This window comes from Delphinus delphis, chromosome 2 (genome assembly GCF_949987515.2).
Source record: "Delphinus delphis chromosome 2, mDelDel1.2, whole genome shotgun sequence".
NCBI classification, from domain to species: domain Eukaryota; kingdom Metazoa; phylum Chordata; class Mammalia; order Artiodactyla; family Delphinidae; genus Delphinus; species Delphinus delphis.
In genome coordinates, this window is record NC_082684.1 from 92,234,804 (window position 1) to 92,250,886 (window position 16,083).

At 46.4% G+C, this 16,083-nt stretch overlaps 1 protein-coding gene across 2 annotated transcripts in view; it reads right to left on the reverse strand.

Annotated features, from left to right (window-relative positions):
• The window catches only part of SHC4 (SHC adaptor protein 4), a 131,501-nt gene extending 123,522 nt beyond the window's left edge, over positions 1 to 7,979 (reverse strand). For both annotated transcript variants that reach the window (XM_060005193.1, XM_060005192.1), the window contains exon 1: positions 7,395 to 7,979. In XM_060005193.1, the coding sequence (XP_059861176.1) occupies positions 7,395 to 7,979 (585 nt within the window). The remainder of the gene's footprint in view (positions 1 to 7,394) is intronic.
• Positions 7,980 to 16,083: the final 8,104 nt, after the last annotated feature.

Genomic DNA, 16,083 nt, shown 5'->3' on the forward strand with positions numbered 1-16,083 from the left:
GCTGTACACCTGAAACTAACACGACATTATAAATCAACTATACTTCAATAGAAAACAAAAAGACTGTTGTAGACAGAACTGGGAGCTCTTGTCTGGGCTCCACCAGTAAGCTGCTGTGTGGCTTGGGGCAAGTCACTTCACATCTCTGAGCCTCTTTCCTCAACTGCAAAATGAAGGTTTTGGACCTGGTGATCTCTGAAACTCTGTATTCCAATTAATGCTCTAGTGGTCAGGGGTGGTCAAGGACTGGTCAGATCAAGGGATGTGTGAGAGTTTAAAGAGAACAGGAACAACAGGTCAAACCTACCAGGATTTTCCTAAGTTCTAGAAGAATCTACCTCTTCATCTACTTCAAGAAAGAAACAGGAAGGAAATATAATACCCTCCATGCCAAATTGTCAGTTTTAGCTGGAATTATTTCCTCCCACCCATATTACGTCTCTTTTAACCACCAATAACTTTGAAAAGGGGGAAATTAGTGGAGGCAGAAAGCACCTCCCTTAGCTGTGAGCACCTGATCCACACCACCAAGGTCTGCCTTTATTTTGCATAAACCATGGGACAGTCTCTTCAAGGGTTTCCCAGGGTTAGGAATCTTCCTCTTTCAAGGTTAGAGTTACCAGACTGTCTATGTGTGCGGCAGGGCCTTTTTCTCTTATCACTTTTGTCCAGAGACAACAGAGAAGGGTTAACTCCTGCTGCTCCTATAGACCTCAGATTGGACACCAAGCCCCCGCACGACCCGGCCAGCAAGACCACGTGAGCTAGGCCACGGCCCCAGAGTGCAGGCCACCATCATGCCCCCTGGCCTGCCCCCTGGACCTGTCCACCCTCCGCTCCTCTCTGGAATCCCACACTTGGATACTGTTCCATGTGACGCCTATCTCACCATCTCTGTAAACTTTTGACCACCTGCACCCATGCCAGTGCAATGTTTCTGCTTTCCTGGTGAAGCCAGCTCAGTGTTAGTAAGAGGGTGCTAAGGACATTCCATCTCTTCTCTACTAAGACAAAGATGTGAAAAGTTATTTCCTTCAGAAAAGAGATCCTGATAGAAGGAGATTTCAGACCAGTGGGAAAGGAGACCTGGGGTCTCAGGATCTTAGGCAGCATTCTATTCAAACTCTTGTTTTAAATATGAGAAAATGAGAAGGTGAAATGACTCGTCCCCGGTCACACAGCTGGCTAGTGTCAGAGCCATTACTTTAACCCAGATCTCATAATTCCTAGACCAGTGCTCTCCTGCAGAAAAGACACTTGGGGCAGACAGAACATTGTAGTACCGTCGACCACATCTATTGTAGACGGTAGACAATACTAGTCTACAGCTTCAGGATGGTGAGACTATACCGTGAGATTTACAAAGGAAGTAAAAAAGATCATATTTGCACACAAAGCTGATGAGCCCAATACCCAAGAAAGTCTCTGTGGACAAACACATTGCAGTAAATGTTCTTGGGGACTGTTAAGGGTTGAATTGCGTTGCTCGAAAAGATAAGGTGAAGTCTTAACCCCCAGAACCTATGAATGTGGCCTTATTTGAAAGTTGAGCCTTTGCAGATATAATCAAGTTAAGATGAAGTCATAATGGAGTAGTGTGAGCCCTAATCGAATGACTGGTGTCCTTGGACACACAGGAGAGAAAGCCATGTGAAGATGACGGCGGAGACTGCAGCCAGGCATGTCGAAGCCAAGGAATGCCAAGGATTGCTAGCAGCCCCCAGAAGCTAGAAGAGGCAATGAAGGATCCTCTCTGAGAGCCTTCGGAGAGCTCATGTCCTGCCGATAGCTCGATTTCAGACTTCTAGCCTCCAGAACTGAGAGAGAATAAATGCCTCTGGTTATAAGTCACTCAGTTTGTGATACTTGTTACAACAGCCCTAGGACACTAATACAGTCTGGGGAGATGGCTGGGCTGGGTGAGGCTGAAGTGAGGAGACTGAAATCATGCAAATGAATGCAAGAGGACAAATTCTATGGGTTGGTCCTATAATAAAGTTCTCCTGCCCAGCGTGGTCCTTCATCTGTGCTCCTCCATTTACGAACCTGCAGGACTGCCTGACTTGCTCAGAGGTGAGGGGATACGGTGGGCAGGAGACAAGCACTGGAGTGAGACAAACCTGGCTTTGAATTCTCAGTCTGCTACTTACGTAAGGTGTAAAGTGTAGGGTAGACGACAAACTCTTGGGGTCTTTGTGCCCTCACCTGGAGAAAACAGCCTTCCTCAGAGGGTTATTGTGAGAAATACTGTGCTTACCTGTGGTAGTTCTATCCAGGTTAGTTTCTTTGCCTCTACTTTACTTAGTCTTTGAATTAATTTGTAGGCAATCTATGGACTGGGTGTGGGAAAGGAAACGAACATTTAAATACCTCCCATGTGGAGAAAGGAGCCTTAGTGCCTTTAAAAGCTGGTGATGGTACATTAGGTATGAAAGTGGTTAAGAGAGTAAATCCTATGACTTCTCATCACAAGGAGAAAGTATTTCTTTCTTTTTCTTTTGTATCTATGTGAGGTGATGGATGTTCACTAAACTTACTGTGGTGATCATTTCATGATGTATGTAAGTCAGATCACGATACTGTACACCTTAAACTTATACAGTGCTATACGTCAATTATATCTCAATAAAACTGGAAGAAGAAGAAAAATGCTGGTGATGGGGGCACCTTAAAGGCCATACGGACCAGTCCTCTCATTTTAGACACACGAGCACTGGTCACGTTGTATATTTTCCACGCTCACCATGCACAGACCACGTTGGGCCCCTGGGAGACCTCCACATGAATGTTTGTTGCTAGATGAAGGGACTTGGGAAGACCTCATAAAGAAATGAAACTTAATCTTATGGTGGGAACAAATGCCACATTTAACAGATTTCACCCACCTCACTACTTTGCCCAGACCCAGTCTGGCTGTCCATTTCTAACTTGATATCTCTCAAAGAATGGTTTGCTAGCCCACCTTCCTAGAGAGACCTTCAGGGGGTTCAAGTTCTGAGCTTAAAAGAAAGTTACTCAAAAATAGGTGCTCAGGATTCATCAAGTATTCTCAGCTGTAAAATTGATTCTACGTCATCAGACCAAAAGAAGAGTCCTTTTTAAAAGGATACTTAATCCAAAGTCAACTCTAACTTAGAGTAGATGGCAAATTAAGTCCCTAATGTGAAGATAAAAGATGCAAGACAAACTTAAAAGTAGCTCTCACTATGCCATTTTTACCCAGAAAGAATACAGTATCCTCCATCTCTACCCAATAACTGCCTTGCTTACTTCCCCTGCTTTATTGCTCCCTAGCACTTATTACATGTGACATGTTATATTTGCTTGTTTATTCAATCATGGCTCAACTTCCCTCACTGGAATGTAAGTTCCATGAGGGCTCAGACCTCGTCTCTTAATTCACTGATGTATGCCCAAGGCCGGGAACAGTTCCTGTCACATAATTGGTTCACAGTACATATTTTCTCAATAGATGAGAGAATGAATAAAATAAATTTGGGCAAAGAGAGGAGCAGTCACATGATGTGGATAAGAGAGTAGAATATGTGGCTGCCTTTTGCCTAAAAGGGTTGCCCCTATGTCCACTAGCCATCAAGAATATCTCTATCACCTCATACCAGTCAGAAGGGCCGTCATCAAAAAATCTACAAACAATAAATGCTGGAGAGGGTGTGGAGAAAAGGGAACCCCCAAACAGTGTTGGTGGGAATGTAAATTGATACAGCCACTATGGAGAACAGTATGGAGGTTCCTAAAAAATTTAAAAATAGAACTACTATACAATCTAGAAACGTCACTTCTGGGTATTTATCCAAAGAATTCAAAACACTAACTCAAAAAGATATATGCACCACGATGTTCATCACAGCATTGTTTATATTAGCCAAGGTATGGAAGCAACCTCAGTGCCCATCAATGGAGGAGTGGATAAAGAAGATGTGGCATATATATATATATATATATATATATATATATATATATATACACACACACACACACACATATACACACACAGACACACACACTGGAATATTAGCCATAAAAAAGAATGAAATCTTGCCATTTGCAACAATGTGGATGGACCTTAAGAGTATTATGCTAAGTGAAATAATAAGAGAAGGCAAATACCACATGATTTCATTCATATGTGGTATATAAAAAAACAAACAAACAAAAGTAAACAAAGCAAAACATGTAGATACAGAGAACAGAGTATAGGTATCAGAGGGGGAGGGGCAGGCGGCGAAATGGGTAAAGGAGTCAACTGTACGGTGATGGATGGAAACTAAACTTTTGGTGGTGAGCACCCTGTAGTGTATACAGAAGTAGAAATATAATGTTGTACACATGAAATATATAATGTTATAAACAAGTGTTACCTTTATAAAATAAATTTTTTTAAAAAGAATGTCTCTCTTGCTTCTCTGCTCTGATTCCATCATCACCAAGAAACCTTTGATTTAAATCTTTCTGTGTGCATTTTCCTACAGATGGGATCACAATTTTGGTTTACTTGGCACAATATTTTTCACTGTAAATTAACAGGTTGGCATTTTGTCTTTTAAAATTGGTTCACATCACACCTAAAAGAATTCTGAGAAGGATCTCAACCAGGATGAAAAACTGTGGTGAAAAGAGCAAAGACTGGCACACAGGGCAATTGGGTTCTAGTGCTAACTCTCTTTTTGACTCACCTGTGTGGCCTTAAAAAATTTCACTTTTCTCGGGCTTCCCTGGTGGTGCAGTGGTTGAGAGTCTGCCTGCCGATGCAGGGGACACGGGCTCGTGCCCCGGTCTGGGAAGATCCCACATGCCGCGGAGCGGCTAGGCCCGTGAGCCATGGCCGCTGAGCCTGCGCGTCCGGAGCCTGTGCTCCGCAACGGGAGAGGCCACAACAGTGAGAGGCCCGCGTACCGCAAAAAAAAAAAAAAAAAAAAAAATTCACTTATCTGGACTTCAGTTTCCCCATAGAGGCATTGAACTTGATAACTTCTGAGTTCCTTCCATCTTTCAAAGTAGGGTTTTATAAAAATTAATACAGTAGGCTTTTCCATGTATTTTGACTTCCTAAAAGGGGTGTTAACTGGTGTCACGTCACTGTCTATTGGCAGCATAGTATGATTCACATGGATCATGGGGTCAGCACTTTTCCTGGGGTCAGTCATCATTGCCAGGAAAAGGCAGTCAGAATCCTTGTTAAAAATCTAAAATGCCAGTGGTGACACTCCCTAAGGAAAATGGAGATCACACAGCAATTCTTTCACATTTAAAATTGTACAGGTGTGTGGGTGTGGGGAGGTGGAAGGAAGTACGAGAGGGAAGGAAAGGCAAGGCAGACGGCAGAGGATGTCTAGGTGATGGGAAGGCAGGTGCCAAGTATGGGTTTGGAGAGTCACATTTTTCCATTAGAGCCTGGCAGATGCTTAAGCTTGACCAATGAGAATTGCCCACGAACTTTTAGTAGATACATGTAACTATTTCCATTTTGAGCTGTGTCACTGTGAGGGAGGGTAAGAGCTGAGTGTCCCATAAATGTATCTTCCTTGGAGATTTTTGTTATCAATTCACCCAGGCTGCCCTAGCCTGCTCTCACTGGAACCCTTCCAGTGTTCATTATTTGGCCTTCTTTGAGATCTTAACTGCCTGTGTGTGATACAGTTATTGGGCTATCTCTTAAATGTCTACTTTCAGATCAGACTTCTCACCTGAATGCTAGTCTTATACGATTGCTACCTACAAATTAGTACCACTTAGATATCATCCCTTTAAACATAACATGTCGAAAGCAAACTTAGTGTGACCCCCTTCCCAACTCATTCTGTTTCTATCACTGACATCTCCAATCCCATTCTGAGGCTTACATTTGAAGTTATTTTTCATTCCTCACAACTCCTTTATCAATAATCATCCACAACCTCTATAAATAGCAATAACACACTCAGCAATCTACCCACTGCTTAATAAATGTTCACCATTCTGTTATGTGTATTATGATCCGAAGTGATCTGCTCAGTCACCCAAGCCTGTTGAGGCTTCTCACAGAGGCTCTTACATTCGTCTCCTTTCTCTCACCTTCACAGTAATCCATGTTCCCATCCCCTGGTGCCTAAACTCCCAGAGTATCTTTCTTATCGGCCTCCAAATCTCTAATTTTTCCCTGCTTCAGTCCATCTGAAATAAATGCACAGACTGATCTTTTTGAAACCACTTTCATCACGTTATAGTTGGCCTACAAACCTATGATGGTTTCTGTTTGTGAATCAGAGTGTTTACAAACTCCCTGTACAGCATTAAGAGCTTTGGGCAGCTGCTCCCTCTTCCCCAAGCTACCCAAGATCTGTATGTCTTTATTTGACTCAAATTTGTTTGAGCATCAACTATGTGCCAGCCATACTCTCTATCACCCACTACCCTCCAGCATCCCCTCTCTTCTCCAGTTAAGCCCAGTGTGATGCTCCCCTGCCGCCGCCACAGTGATACCTGCCATTTGGACTTTGCTCCTATTCTTGCCCTGCCAGGAGTCTCCCCCTTTCTGCCAATAAAAATCTGATACCTCTTCCAAGATGCACCTTCTCCTGAAGGTTTCCCCTATGAATGAATCCCAGACCACAACAACCTTTCCCTTTTTCTGAATTCCCTCAGCATTCTCACACCAGATATCTATTGCTAAATATTGTCCTCTTATTATTTCACATGCATTTGTTGGTCTCCCCGATTGAAATGTGAGCTCTAGAAGGGCAGAGGCCAAATCTTCTATTCTTCGTTTACCCAGATCTGGAATGGAAAAGGGCAGATGCAAGGCCAGTAAAGACCTTGATTTTGCACATAGCTCATGGGCAAGGACCAGTGGGCACAGCGTAGGCAATAAAGACAAAAAATGTGCACTGAAGACCTAAGACTAGTTCCTGGCACAAGGCTAGAAGCTCAGCCATGTTCTGAGAAGTGTTTGTTAAATGCTGAATTAGATTTTCAGAGATAATACAAGTCCCTTACACACCATGTATTCCTCTAGCACAAAAATCTCTACTGAAGCACAGTGGCCAGTAAAATTTATGGGGTCTCAATCACTAATTAGATTTGAAATTCTTGAGTCTTCTTGGCCAGAATGATCAGTCCAGTGGGGACATCTCAGCTGTCTCTATGAGAAGTTGCCCCTACACCTGGCAACTACCTGAGTTAGCACCAGTTCATGCCCCCGAGCCAAAAGTTGTGTGACTCCAATACAAGCCAGATATCTGTAAGGAAACCTGTAAGCTCAGCCTCCCTCCTCCCCTCCCTCCAGCTACACGATGTCTTATCCAAACCTAGAACCCGGCCAGGTGATGTGCAGCCCCTTTCAGAAAGCAGAGAAGGTGCCCTTTGTAGAAGGGGTGCAGACAGGAAAATGGACTTACCCTCACATAGTAGTTCATGCCCATCCCCAACAGGTGCTGCAGAAAGTGCTTGTCCTGCCTGCTCCCGGGGGTTGGCTCCCCAGGGCCGGGAAGGGGGCAGGCATCAGGAGTTAAAGAGGTCGCCCTGTGCCCCAGGGCATCCCGCTGAGGCGGAGGTGCTGGCATGGCCCTATTCAGACTGGTTTCAGGGGAAGCCGGGCTGCTGGGAGCCGGGTCTTGGCTTTCCTGGAGCTTGAGTCGAGGTACCTCTTTGGTACCCAAGCAAAAGTTTTTCAGACTCAGCAAGGTGGCTGGGTTGGCCAGCTTTACGCTGGCCATGCGAGGGATCAAGGTGCACAGTGGGGTGGGGCTCTCCTGGGACGCCAAGGTGGCATCTTCAGCCGGCAGGTGAGGTGCCAGGGCGGGGTAGGGAGGCTGTGGCGAGCCCTTGTTCCCCCCCGAGCCTCCGGGGCTGCCTTCGTCCAAGGACGTGATGGACTCGTTCCGAAAGCGGCTATACTTGGCCCTGTGCAGCATCCCGGGGTGCCTGAAGAGTCCTACATACAGCACGAGTCCTGCCAGGCTGTCCGGACCGCGTTCTCGCATAGCCTTGGCAGTGCTGAAACAGGATACTGTTGCATAAATCGCCTCGTCGTCTGCTAGATAAACAGTGCGGAAAGCAAATGCCTCAACGCCCCGCGCAACTTGGCGGCTGCCACCTCTCCAACTCCGTTCTCGCCCTCGCCCTCGCCCGCTTCGGCTCAGGGTCCTCGAGGGTAACAGCCCAGGGGAAAACGCCTTCCCAGCTGATTTTAGTCCCTCCCTGGCCCTGCGGCGGCACCCGGTGTTCTCGCGTCGGATTCCTTGCTGGGAAAGCCTGGACCCAGGCTCGCGGCGGCGCCGGCAACCGCTCACGGCCAACTCTTAGGCACGGAACGGGGCCGCGCGCCCGGCCAGCCGGTCCCGCCGCATCGCTGGCGGCGCGGGAGCCTTGCAGAAATATTTAACGCCCCCTACCCCCCAGCCTCCCCTTCTGCACACAGGAACTTTCAAACCTGCTCCCTCCGGTTCCCACAGGGCGGGGCAATGTCTGGCTCATTAACCCTTTACTTGTTCCAGTGATTGCTCATTTTTTTAAAAAGGAGCAAAGAAAATGTATATGTGGGCCAAAGGCCCTTGAGCCTGGGTTCGTTTCTTCTGATGGCTGCCCTCTCTTGGAAGATCTTGTCATGCATCCCTTCTGGGCCACAAGCCAGGAGTGCTAGTGACAGGCGCTGCTCCGCATTATTTCAGGGACTTGTGATCCCTCCGTGTTCTTCAGATCCCCTCCCAGCCTGCCCACCCTGGCTCCGAGCTTCCTTCCCTCTCCGAATCCCCTCAGAGCTTCTTTCAGGAGCCTATCTGCAACAGAAGGCTGAGATGTGCAGGATGATACGCAGAGTGTTGAAATTTTTATGAATGAACTTTGCTGAATGAATTTCTCTCTGTGTGTGCAAGCTAATAAATCAGTGAATGAAGCTGAGAATAGCTGTAATTGACTGATGGTCTCAGGGGTGCTTGGTTTTTATCCAATCAGGCGGCAGCTTGATGACTCATGCACCATAAATATACTAAACTAGTAGCCAGGAGAAATAAAGCTGGAGGGAGAGAAAGGAGAGATTTTATTTTGTGATATCTGACGAAAGGGTTAAAGGGAAAGGCAATCTTTAGTGTAAGTCATCTGCAAGCTGGGCAGCGGGTTAAAAGGTCCATTTTCTTTTTTGTTGAAATGACCGGGAAAGCCAAGCAGAAGAGCTAAAAATTAGACCCATTGTTCCACGGATATTAGGACATATGGTACACAACTCCTGGGGGAAGACATGATGCATTTTTCTTAGAAACATAGTTCTTTTTTTATTGATTGCTGGTTCCATCTCCCGTCTGGTGCAACTTCCTGTACCTATCAAATGCATTCTGAAGACATGATGACAACTGCAAGAGGCTTAGCACACAGGAAGCCAGGAAGGGAGCTGAGAAAGGGAAATGCAGGTTCTTTTAGGAATGGAGAAGAGGAAACTGCTGAAGCACTGAGAGGATGTGAAATCACATATCAGAAGAGACAAGAAAATCTCGGCTGAAGGTTACATTTCTTGGTGGGCCAAGGCTCTTGCATCTGAAACTGAACATTAATCCAAAAATCAAAACAAACCGGCAGCCACGGGAATCAGGGATGCCACCTTCACTGTCTTATTGCCCACAAGGCTGCATTAGGCTCATGTGTTTTTATGACTTTGGTGGCCTGAGTTCCCTTGAGATCCAAACACAGGTTCTGAATTAAACGGTTCCTTGTAAGCAGCTGAAAAGGCATCCTTGCTGGCTTCCTCCTCTCCCACTGAAATTCTTCACCTTTTCACATCCCACCTCCCAAAACTGTTAGGATGGTTTTTCCCTGGGAAGGCCTTTTGTGCATCTTCATAAATCTTCCCGTCAATGCTCACTGACCTTCCCTCTCTGCCCTCACACCTCCTCCTGGCAAAACTGAAGAGTGGCTAAGCCAGCTGGACTCCACATCCCTGGGGCTGAGGAGACAGGCTCTGGGCAGGACTGTGAAGTAACCTTCCTCATTTTCTTTCCTCTCCACCTCTCTCCTTCTCTCACAAGGGTCCCTTCCTTGGTGTCACAGACCCCATGCTATGCTGCCTTGAGAAAGATGGTTTACCTCTCTGTGCCTGAACGCCCTCACCTGTTAGGAGCAGCCATCATCTAATGGAGATGTTATAAGGGCTCATGAGCTAATCCTAATCCCTGTAAGGCACTTGGCACCGTGCCCCACACATGGGGCATGCCTCACCAAGCACATGGCTGGCAGTGTAAAGAAAGGCCATTGGAACTCGGGCTGCCTGCCCCTGAAGCTGGCACTCTTACCCCCTACAGAGTAGAGCCTACACCATCCAAGGCAGCTAAAAAGAAAAATTAGCACAAAGTAGGAGAAGCTGAGAAAGCCAACACTGTTCAGAGAAACAATTTCCTAACACTCGTGTGGGCCTGGAGAAGGAAGGATAAACAGGAGCCCGCCTGGCTTGTGTGAGTCCTGGCTGAGGTCTTCATGCCTGGAGGACGGGGTGCCCAGGGGGCCTGCTCACCCAGGCAGGCACTGTGCCGGCCACACTCCAGGGGCTCAGACCAGCCCCCGTCCCTCAGGAGGAATGAATCCTAGAAGGGCTGGGGAGGAGAGGGAGGGAAACCAAGTGGGACCAGGGAAGATAAGAAAGCAGCCATGGCCACCGTGGGCTGCTTCTCTGTCCCTAGGGACCCTGGAGATCTTGGCTCTGGTAGGCATCTCTGCCGGGGCCTTTTATGAGGGTGAGAGAAACCAGATCTGCAACTGGGGAGTGGGGAACAGCCTCAGAGGCCCAGCCAGGCCGGCTGGGCAGCTCTCAGCCCAAAGACGGAAGCTGAAAAACTACCCCAACAGCCCCAGAGCAGGCTCGTTAACTGAGTAAGATTTCCATTCCAGGTGGGTGGGTGGGTGGGCAAGGCCGATGGCTTCCTTTCTCCCAGGATGTCAGAACGTCCTCTTCAGTTAGTAATGATGAGAATACTATTAACAAGAGCTACTAATGATGGAACAAAAGACAGTTTACCTGCACTCACATTCAATCATTGTAACAGATGTCGGAGGCCGGCACAATTTTCATCACCGCCTTACTGATGTGGAATACGGGCTCAGAGCAAGGTTAGTGACTTGGGCAAGGTCCCCTGGCTGTTGAACATGAGGCCAGGAGCCCTCCAGCAGCTCCGCCTGGCTGCAGAGCCCGTGCTGCAGAGCCTGTGCTGGTAGCCACTGTCCTCTGCTGCCACCCAGGACACCAGAGAGCTCAAGTCTAGATCCCAGGCCTGTCATCTCCACACTACAGGAGACACAGTCAAGGTGCCGAGTTTATAGCAAGCCACTCCCGTTTCCTGGCTTGTGCGAGCCCCACGGTGGGTCTCGTGTAGAACTGAGTGCTGGCTCACCTCAGGCACGTACCCTTCCCTGCTGGGAAGGGTGACAGCCAGTGTGCGGTAAGAACCTAACTACTCATACTTGGTGCTCACTAAATGTCAGCTTTTGCTCCCCTCTCCTCTTTGGAGATCATACCTATAAAATTTGCCTGAAATACCTCACAGAACTGTTAGGAATAAAAATATGAATAATACACAAGAAAAACCATTATTGTCATTAAACCATCAGAGGACATTAACCCCTCTCGTCACTGCCCTTGGAAAACAGGGTTCTGCTTAGACCACTGTGTATGCCTCCTCTGCTTTGAGGCACACTGCCCCCCTCCAAGGGAGCCTGTTGTGAATCAAAGTGTCAGTTTAAGGGACAGCCTGCCCTGGCTGGGCTACTTGGGTGGAACCGGCAGTTTCAAGAAAGTGCTGGGTCAGGCTGGGCCATGATAGAATTAGCCAGGTCCTGCTAGGATTTCTTAGAGGAGTGGAGGAGAAGGGGACCTGGGCAAAGATGCCTGCCCAGCTTTGGAAGAGAACCCAGTGTGGGATTTGGGGTGGAGGAAGGGTGTGCTAGAGAGTATAGGGGGGTGGAGATAGAACAAGACAAAAATAACTCTGGGAGGTGGTGGACCAATTGCTACTTTGGAACAAAGCGGAGCAGGTGGCATCAGAGGCTAGGACTCCTACTCCAGCCACGGATACCATGTCCATCACAAAGCAGACCCACTCCTGAAGAACAGTCATTGGGCAATACCTACTCCTGAAGAATTTCCACTGAGGATGAGTCCAACAGCCTATCAGTGAGGAGTGAAAACACTGCTGAAGCTCTGTTTCAGGAAGAATTTTCCACAAGACAATATTCATAAAAAGCTCTTGGCAGAGACCAAATACCCTTTTTTTAAAAAATTTATTTTTGGCTGCCTTGGGTCTTCATTACTGCGCACGGGCTTTCTCTAGTTGCAGCAAGTGGGGGCTACTCTTTGTTGCAGTGCGCGGGCTTCTCATTGCAATGGCTTCTCATTGTGGTGGCTTCTCTTGTTGTGGAGCACAGGCTCTAGGCATGCAGGCTTCAGTAGTTGCAGCATGAGGGCTCAGTTGTTGTGGTGCACGGGCTTAGTTGCTCCGTGGTATGTGGGATCTTCCCATGTGCCCATGTGCCCTGCATTGGCAGGATCTTCCCACGTGCCCTGCATTGGCAGGTAGATTCTTAACCACTGCACCACCAGGGAAGCCCCAGACCAATACCCTTTTAAACATGGGGTAGTGAGATAGCGAACAAGGGTTGAGTTTCCGAGAGTCATGGCCTAGCTTTGAAAAACGGAGGCAGAGTTTTCCCCAGAGTTGTCATTAACTCTGAAAGCAACATCTTCTTTTTGCCTCCTGAACCAAATGTTTCCAGTTTTCCCACCGTCTTCAACTTTGGTAGGTAAATAGCTCTCTGATGGTTGCTGTTGGCCCTCACTGGCTCTCATGGAACCAGGGCCAGCTAGAAACAGCACAGGAAAATGGATATTTTCCCATCTGTTGAAAATGAGATAATGTACCTGAAAGTGCTACGTAGAGTTAGATATCATGCAGACGAAAAATAGATGAGTTACTTAGGGTCAGGTTCAGTTGAAAATAACACAAAAATTCTAAAGAAGAGTGGCTTGAACAAAAAATTTATTTCCCTGGAGGTGGGAAGTCCAAGGAGAGTGTCAGCTCTTGGCCAACCTTAAAGTATATCTCTTTTCCTCATGGTCCAAAATGGCAGATAGAGCTCCAGCTATTTCATCTCCACTCCAGGCAGCAAAATGGATGAAAGGACAAAGAAGGACATGCCCACTCTCTTTAAAGAAACCTCCTAGAAGCCCAACACAATGTTCCACTTACATCACATTAGCCAGAGTTTAGTCACATGGCTGCAACTAGCTGTAAGAGAAAATGAAGTCTTCTTTATCTGAGAATGAAGAAGTCTTTTGTCTGGGTGCATGGCTGCTGCACATAAAATCATAGTCTGTTACTGAGGAAGGAGAGGAGAATGGATATTGTGATAGAAAATAGTATCTCTGCCATAGTAATATTTTCAGAAGACCTTCTACCTAAATAGAATTTAAAGCTAGCATAGAATAAAAACGTCTTTGGTCAACGTGGCCTATTTCCCCTTTTTTCTGTATGCACATGCACCATGTTGCACACACACACACACACACACACACACACACACACACACACACACAAAGCTTTAAAATGACCCATTTAAAAACAGGTGCTGTCAGAACAGAAGCTTATTTGTACATAGCCAAAGGGACTGGTGGAGTCTCTAGGCCTCTGAAAGGTGGCCAGGTGCTTCCAGGGCCAGCAGCAGACAGTGACAGGAAGTGCATCCAGATCCCTGCAGATGGCATTCTAAGTGGTTAACTGGGGTTAGGGATATCTTACAAAGAGTGTGTGGGTGTTGGACAGGTGGTCAGAGCACAGTCATCACGAGGTGTCTGACCCAGAAGCAGGATTCCAATTCTAACTGTGGATCGGCAAGAGAAGAAGGCAAAGACAGGGTCCTGGACCCATTGAAACTCTGGCATTATGAGTTGGCTAATCCAAACTTCATTTCCAATCCTCTTTTCCTTTGCCCACCTCTACTGGGAAAAGCTGAATACCCACTTTCTCAGGCTTCCTTGCAACTGCAGGGTGTCAGGGCATGTGACACAGTTCTGGTCTATGAGATGTAATGAAAGTTTCATGGGGGCTTCTGAGAATACACCTCCTTTCCTGACAAAAGGGGCAGAGAAAACTGGAGCCTCCCCTCCCTTTTCCCTCGTCTTCCTATCCTGAATGTGGATGTGCTATCTGGAGCTGTGGCAGTCATACTGCAATCATGAAAGAAAGACCAACCAAGTTATCAAGCCAATGGTCTTGAAATCCTTGAATCACTGCAACGAGACCAGCAATCATCCCTAGATACATTGTTATATGAGAAAAATAAACCTTTACTGGTTTAAGCAGCTCAAGCAGCTCTTGGTTATCTGGTACCTGTTACTTATGGCCCAAAGCATTATTATCTGATACAAACACAGTGGCAAGAACAGGGGTACAAGATGATCAGAGCCTCTGGGCAATTAGGAAATAACTATGGAGTCTGGTGAAAAAAGTCCAAACATAGTCAGACTAACCTGGGTTCAGATATGGGTGCTGACAGTATGGTAGGCAGACTAAAGACTCCCAAAGACATCCATGTCCTAATATCAGAAACATGGTAAAAGAAACTTTGCAAATGTAAAAGGTGGTCTAATCACCAGATTCCAATGTGTGCGGCGGGGAGGGGGTGTTTCCCCCACACCACTAGGTGTCCTACAATTCAACTCAGTTCTGGCACTTTCTATCCAGAGATCACATCAGATTCCACATGTTATGGGCTCAGTTCCACAAGACTGCCCTCCACTTCAGATGCCAATCCCAAGCCCAGGTTGTTACTTGTGCTTCTGACCGACAGGCTATAGATTGGAGGTCTCAACAACCCCCTCCTTGGGTTCGATTAATTTGCTACAGCAGCTCACATAACTCAGAGAAAACATTTTACTTATTAGATAACTGGTTTATGATGAAAGGATATAGCTCAGGAACAGCCAGCTCAAAGAGATGCATAGGGCAAGGTGTGCGGAAAGGGCATGGAGCTTCCGTGCTCTCTCTGAGTGTACAACGCTCTCTGAATCTCCAGGTGTTCACCAATCTGGAAGCTCTCAGAACACCATACTTTTGGGTTCTTATGGAGGCTTCATTACATAGGCATGATTGATTAAATTGCTGGCCCCTGGCAGTCTATTCAACCACCAGCCCTCTCCCCTCCCCAGAGGCTGAGGGCTAGAACTAAAACTTCCAACCCTGTAATGACATGCTCGGCTCCCTTGGCAACCAGCTCTCATTCTTACGTGTGCTTTCCAAAACTCACTTCGTCAATATGACAAGAGACAACTTTGATGCTCTCATCACTTGGGAAATTTTATAGGTTTTAGACCAAATATATATTTCTTACTATAAATCACAATATCACAGAATGTGATTAAGATTACAGATCTTGAGATGGGGGAATTATCTGGGTGGGCCCAATCTAATCACATGACGCTTTCAAAGCAAAGAACCCTTCCCAGCTGTGGAAAGAGCTGGGAGATTTAAGACAGAAAAAGGAGGAGAGATTTGAAACCTGCGAAGGACTCAACCTGCCGTTATTGGCTTTTAAGAAGGAGAAGGCTGACCATGGGTCAAGGAAGCTAGGAAGGGCCCTCAGTTGACAACCAACAAAGAAACAGGGATATTAGACTTACAGCTGCAAAGAACTGAATTCTAACAACCCAAATGAGCAAAAACAAAAAACAAATAAACAAAACTCTCGATGAGAGTTTTGTTGAGAGAGGAATGCAGCTGTGCCAACACTTTTTTTAAAATTTATTTTATTTATTTTTTATATAGCAGGTTCTTATTAGTTATCTATTTTATACATAATAGTGTATATATGTCATTCCCAACACTTTGATTTTAGCCTGGTAAGACCCATGGCAGATCTCTAACGTGCAGAGTAGTAAGTTAGTAAATTTACGTTGTTGAAGATAAGTTGGTGGTAATCTGTTGTGGCAGCAATAGAAAACTAATACAGATTTTGATACCAGGTGTGGAGTGCCACTGTAGCAAATACCAAAAATGGAGTGGCTTTCAGACTGGGCAACAGGCAATGGCTGGAAGAATGAGTCTAGATTTCTTT